General features: G+C 38.8%; 1 protein-coding gene across 1 annotated transcript; it reads right to left on the bottom strand.

Moving 5' to 3' along the window:
* Nucleotides 1-366: 366 nt before the first annotated feature.
* LOC142168920 (uncharacterized) lies at nucleotides 367-1,222 on the bottom strand. The gene is made up of 2 exons (XM_075230095.1): nucleotides 1,109-1,222; nucleotides 367-993 (listed from the first exon to the last, which is right to left on the bottom strand). The coding sequence occupies exons 1-2, from the start codon at nucleotides 1,220-1,222 to the stop codon at nucleotides 367-369; spliced, it is 741 nt and encodes a 246-aa protein (XP_075086196.1).
* Nucleotides 1,223-6,819: the final 5,597 nt, after the last annotated feature.

Genomic DNA, 6,819 nt, shown 5'->3' with positions numbered 1-6,819 from the left:
GCGAGCACCTTGTGGAGCGACTCTAGATGGTTGAGTTTGAGTCTGCGTAACTATAGCAGTTCCTTGTGGCTGTCTAGCAGCCTGACTATTACTAGATTTACCATTCAGACAATATTTAGCGATATGTCCTTTTTCACCACAAGTAAAACAAGCACCAACAATACCAAACCAACATCCATAGTGGTTCCTACCACATGCACTACATCTCGGATACTGTCCAAATTGAAGCGAACCATTATCCTTCTCTTGCGTCTCTTGATGACCCTGCCTTACCAAAAACGTACTCCTAGAAGACTGTACCACTGACTCTGACTAAGCAGGCTTGGACTTCCCACGGTTAAAACCATTCTTGCCCCCAGACGGCGCTCAACTAAAACCACCGGCACCACGAGCCCTTTTACTTTCTCGCTTGGCCATGTCCCTCTCCTGATAGGATTCATAACGGAGAGCAGTGTCAACTACCTCTTCGTAGGAACCACCTTGAACATACCTAACCACCGGACCACGATAACGATGCTCAAGACCATCCACAAATCTTCCCACCTTTTCATGCTCATCTGCAACCAGAAAGTGTGCATACGTGGCTAACTCGATAAACTTAGCCTCACACTCTATAACTGTCATAGTGCCCTGGCGCAGTTGCTCGAACTGACGTCTCATGTCGTCTCTCTTGCTCAGTGGAACGAACCTATCCATAAACATAGCCGAAAACTCTGACCAAGTAATAGGTGGCAAACCTGCTCGTCTATCTCTTTGAACTGAATTCCACCATGACTCTGTAGATCCTGAAAATAGAAAAGTAGCAAATTCCAACCCTCGAGTCTCCTTCAGCCCCAATGTAGATAGTATCTTTTCATAACGCTCAATGAACTTCTGCGGCTCAATAGAAGCCTGTGTAGCATCGAACTCTTGTGGCTTAAGATCCATAAAATTCTTAAGATCCTTAGACTGCCCTGCGTTTGTAACTGGCTGAAGAACCTGCTGAGAGGCCATCTGAGGAGCTGCAACGTTCAGTTGAACTTGTGCTTGCGCATGCGAAGTAGCCTGGGGAGCTGGAAGTCCCCCCCTGAGTAGGCACTAATGCCTCTAACACATTCAACAACCTTACCACTGCGTCTGTAGGTAGCGTAATGGTAGGCACAACAACTGGCACTGGTGGTGGAGCATCATGAACCACATGTTCTTGCACTTGAGCTGGCATAGCAGTTTGGGGTTGACCCATGTTTACAACTTCAGGCTGAGGGGCAGCCTACTTTCTACTCTGAGCTCTAGTCTTATGAACCCCAACTCGACCACCAACTCAGGTAATACCATGTCCAGCAGATGAAGGAGTGCTTGTCCTAGCCATCTGCGAAAGAAACACTCCAAAGTCAAACTCAAGTTGTCTCAACGCACGATCAAGGAATGAAAGAAGGGAAAACATCCTAAATGCTTAGTAGCCTCAAGATCATAAGTATGAGCGCCTACATACCCATGAGCAAGACTCTACCAAACACTGCTCCATGACCCGGGACTTAAAGCCTAAGCTCTGATATTAACTTTGTCACGTCCCAAACTACCCCTAGACGTGAGTGGCACCCAGCTAATACTACGCACTAGGCGAACCAATTCTTGTACCCTTGACCTCTTATATAAACATTGAGAGAAATACGTACTAGTCCAAACGCATTAAATATTACTAAATATAAAATAATTATCCAACTAAAATCATAAATTATTTATAAATTCTAATGAGCACTCAAATAATAAATCTCTAACCCAAATTTTATACTAAGACCATGGAGCATCTAACAAAGTAATAGAAGTTAAACTGACGGACATGCAAACCCGAAAGAACATAATGAACATAAGATAGGTAGAACTGAAGCAACGGCCTTCACGAATTATGCGGCGGCTCAACTCAGCAATCGAATCCACTCAACAAACTCGTTAGCCACTAGCTTCGTTCTCAGCAACAGTATCTGCATGGACATGCAGGTAAGGAGTGAGTTATACTTAAATATAACCCAGTAAGATTCTCGACCCGCCGCTCAGAATACGTCTGGAACACGTATTAAAAAATACAAACACAAAGAGCACAAAAATAATATACACAGAAATCTTTCACCATATAATTACTCTATAAGGTCCAAACAATTATTCAACAACAATACTATATATATCTCAACATAATATACACTAAGGACTTGTCATTTACGGCAGTGCATGAAATTAACCAAATACCCCAACGAGTCCACGACAGCATACATAATGCCTCAAATATATTATGGCGGCATACACAATGCCCCAAATATATCACGGCGGCGAAGAAATAGTTTATAACGCCTCAATGCCATAGCACGAGGCTACGCCACATCACACCACACCACAAAGTACTTATTAAATAATTTCAGTTTTTTACAAAATAATATATATTTGCGGCTGGTCAAAGACCACTGATTCTGCCAAGCACACGCTCGTCCCAACACATGGACCAGGCAGACAAAATATTTTTCAAAACGGGTTTTGAAAAAGCAAGCACCAAACCTTAAAGTCTCACTTATCTCGCTAACGAAAATTTTTCTTACCTTGCGACTTCTAGAACACCAATCAAACTACCTCCAATGGCCTCAATTTATGCGAAATATTAATCAACGATGTCAATTATGCTACTCAGAGTTATCTTATAATTCTTATACAAAAGCTAGCTAATAATTGACATGTTAACGATTCAACCAATCCCTAAATCACTCACATACGTAAAACTTATTAAACTGAAAAGGTTTCTAACTGGACTTTTATGTCTCTTTAATACATATGTATTTATACGTGAGTTGAAAGATTCCAAGTCTAATTACGTGATGTGACTAATTAATTAACACTAATTGTATATCCCTGAATTCTCTGTACACACTATTTGACTCTAATATGCCATGCTATAGAATCTTGTCTATCATAGTAAGTTGTTCATATTAGTCAATAACTACTCAACCACATGTCTCCTAAATTATAATAGTAGAAGCCGAAGCTATTTATCAACAAAGGAAATACTTTTCCATAGCATTGTACACCCAAACCTATATTTAATTTAATTTCTCAATCATTACATCATCATTATCAATATAATTGCTTTACTTTAATTTCATTGTATACTACTGTGTGTAAGATTTAAAAATAGACATATCTGCTCACTTGAAATCTTCTCTACAAGAATTCCTACGAAGTGGAGAATTAATCACGCCGACACAATAAGTATTTTTCCCTAATGCTCTTTTCTGAATGGACCCAACCTTAATATATATATACTCTGAAATCCCTAAATCCTAATTTTAGCTGCAATAGGTTAAGGCCCGTATTTTTCATCCCTATTATTATTTAAAATTATTAATGTTGCTCACTGGTATACCTAATTATACATTAGGCCCACTAATCACTTATTTAATAGACTATCTTATATATTATAAATAAATCTCCTCACACTAACTTAATGTTTGACTCAATATTTATAAATAAAATTAATTCTCTAGTCTCACAATTAATAAGTGTATATAAAAAAAATACGGGTTATTAAAAACTCTACTGAGTTTACTAGAAGAATCCCTAAATATAACTGCTTGGAATGAAAATTAAACGGTACAAGTACAATATTAGAAGGTGACTCCGAGGTCTGCGAACGCGACGACAGATTTACCTTGAGTCTCCACAGCAATGTTCGACCAACTAGCTAATAATCAACAATAGCCGAGGCACTTGAGATCTGCATAAAAATGTGCAGAAGCGTAGTATGAGTACACCATAGCAGTACCCAGTAAGTATCAAGACTAACCTCGGTGAGTAGTAACGAGGGACAGTCAAGACACCCACTGAACTAAACAATCTGAACAAGTATATATGTAGAACTAGCGGGGAACAATATCATATAAGGCTAGGTATGATGACAATAATAATAGAACATTTATAAAAGGGAATAAAAGCAACAAATAGCAACGATACACAACAGGTAATAACACTATAGAGTAAGCTGAGCACAGTCCGAATCCGGTGAAACCGAAGAAAAGAAGACAAGTGACAACTAGTAGGAACAACCGCTTTCACACTAGTTTTACCCAAGGATTTCCACGAGGTGCCAAATCTCAAAATCAAAAATCTCGGGTTCCAATTCGTGAACCCTAATCCCTTGGCATCTTGTGCCCACATTACAACTCATAACCGTACGGACGACTCACGTGTTAATAGAACATTCTGCACACAAAAGGCAAGTAGACAAGAGTACGTATAATGGTCAATGACGTTTACAACCGATATGGGTGATTTAACTACGTGTATGCTTGTGCAAGTGTTCTACCAATATTCCAGTCAACAAATAAGAGTAGAGACAATGAATGGCACATAAAAAATGATCACCACAAAATGTATAGTATAATAAAGGCAGAAATGAAGTTTGGAGCAGCGATTAGCACAACAAGATTAGCTACATAGAACTGAGAAAATATTGCAACACGGAGGGAAACAATTAATAGTATACCAAGGAAAACAACAAACAAAGACAACTGCACAAAAAAGGGAAATGACAACAAGAGCCCAACTGAGGTACCGCCTCGTAGTCTCAAATCATAAAATGAATCACAACTTTCCTTATATCACCACGAGAGCTTTTATATTTAGTTTTAAAAATTATTTTTCTCGAAATAGCATCCCGCGTTTTAGCCCACCTTATCACACCGCATGGCTTCTAGTAGTTCCCCTTCTAGCCACGCATTTCAAGCTCACCTTATCTCACCGCATGTATTTCAATACCCAAAACTTATACCACCACATGCTTATCAATAATAACAACAGCATGACAGAAACCTCGTGCAACACAATAACAACCGCACGATAGAAATTTTATGCAAACATAGTAACAACCGCACGGCAAACACCTCGTGCAAACACAGTAACAATCGCACGGCAGAAACCTCGTGCAACAACATAACAATTCTCTAAACAACAACACGTGTGCCAAAACATAACAACTCAAATAAATGACTTTCACAATATGTGCCCACATGCCACAACATTTCCTCAAAACAGTTTCAATATCATGACCACACATAGCCCTCGGCTCAACGACACTGAATACAACAACAATATGGACAATAACATGAGAATACGACAAGTAAATCAACTCAAAAACTTCAGAACACAAAAAGAACGAAGAACGGGCTCACAAAGAAGGACACAACATGGAATAATAGTCTCAACAAGACTATCAACAAGGAAGAGATAATATGTAGCATTGATTCCGCAAAAGTATAATTCGATGATAAGAGAGATAACACGAATCAATAATTCTAAATAAGGATAATCAACAATGATAAGGGATAACAAAACTTCATTTTAGGTTGAGCAATTACGGAAGAGATACAACAAATTCAATTAAGGATAAGTAATTACGGAAAAAATAATAATAACTTCAATTAAGGATAAGCAATTAGGGAAGGATAGCATGGCAATAGAAGAGGCAACAACTTCAGTTAAGGCTCATAAGAGTTTAATCGGCAATAAGAGTGGAACATGAAGCAATTAATTCCAAATAAGACACGTAAAGGTGAAAGTAGTAAATGGGGGATTTAACATGACAAAACAACTTCATATCTAATTAACATAAGAGCCTAAGAGCCCTAATGTCACGCCCCAACCTCGGGGAGCACGACCGGCGTTCAACCGAGTGAACTTGGTCGAGCAAGCCTATTAAACTTTTCCTACCCAACTCATTCATAATCCAAAAAGGGAACGCATCACCATTTGTAAAACAGGGGAGAGATCAGTTATATAAATATATAAACGTTGCTAGTTTATTTTTCAGTATATACATTATGTCATAGTTAAGTTTCCAAAATACAACTCGATAGGGATCGACTACCCCAACATACATACATGACCCACATAAACGTCTACGGAGCCTCTAAGGGTACAAAAGATCAACATGACAATGCCGGCAACAAGGACTCGGCTATACCTCAAAATATGAAAACTTATACAAAAGAAGGACTACATGACTCCTGGGAGAAATGGGGCTCACCAAGACTGCTGAGAGGAGAGAAGGAGAGCACCACTATCTGCGATCGGCACTGTCTACGATGGAACCACCTACATCCATTCAAAGATGTAGTGTCCCCGGCAAAAGGAACGTAAGTACTGTCGAATAGTACTAGTATGTAAGGCAAATACCAATCTCAGTAGAATGAACAGTGAAACAAAGAGAAGGCAGTCACAACAATCAATAAGTACTTCACAAAAATACAAAGAAACACCAAGTAAGGATCTCATAATTTCCGATTCAATCTTTCCATCTTTTTAGGTTAATAATCTTTAGTGCCAAAGCCACAACTCACAATGCCACCGTATTTTTACACGGAGTCCGGTCTCGGCCCGACCGGCTAAGCCATATCAAGTGAGACATATCCATATCCATAATGTAAATCAATAATTCCAACACAAATGCCACCATGTGTACGGCATGGCGTCCGATATCGGCTCTATCGGCTAAGCTATCTCACTTGAGGCATAACCTCTTTCAATTATTCACTCAATTCACATCCCTTTCCCATCTTTCATTACATGGTACAAACAACCTCATTTATTAAATAGTTCTTGGCACTTTGGCCCATTTTACAATTCAAGTCTTTTCCTTTTTATTCGTTCAAGTAACATCATCATTCATATCGATAAGTACCATCACATAAGGCATTTCACACATAAGGGAATGAGCTTGGAAAATCATAATTACGTTCTTAAATAGCATGATAACATGGTAAACATCTAAAACAATTCAGGAACATGAATCTTTCAATCCAA

The sequence above is a fragment of the Nicotiana tabacum genome, chromosome 14, assembly GCF_000715075.1.
Source record: "Nicotiana tabacum cultivar K326 chromosome 14, ASM71507v2, whole genome shotgun sequence".
Lineage (NCBI taxonomy): Eukaryota > Viridiplantae > Streptophyta > Magnoliopsida > Solanales > Solanaceae > Nicotiana > Nicotiana tabacum.
This window is presented reverse-complemented; position numbering and strand designations above follow the sequence as displayed.

What these genes read in the sequence shown, in the direction of transcription:
- LOC142168920 (XM_075230095.1), bottom strand. Translation starts at nt 1,222, where the DNA reads ATGGGTCAACCCCAAACTGCTATGCCAGCTCAAGTGCAAGAACATGTG. An exon ending in CGCTACCTACAGACGCAGTG is followed by an intron (nt 994 to 1,108) that starts GTAAGGTTGTTG and finishes GCAGCTCCTCAG; the next exon opens with ATGGCCTCTCAGCAGGTTCT.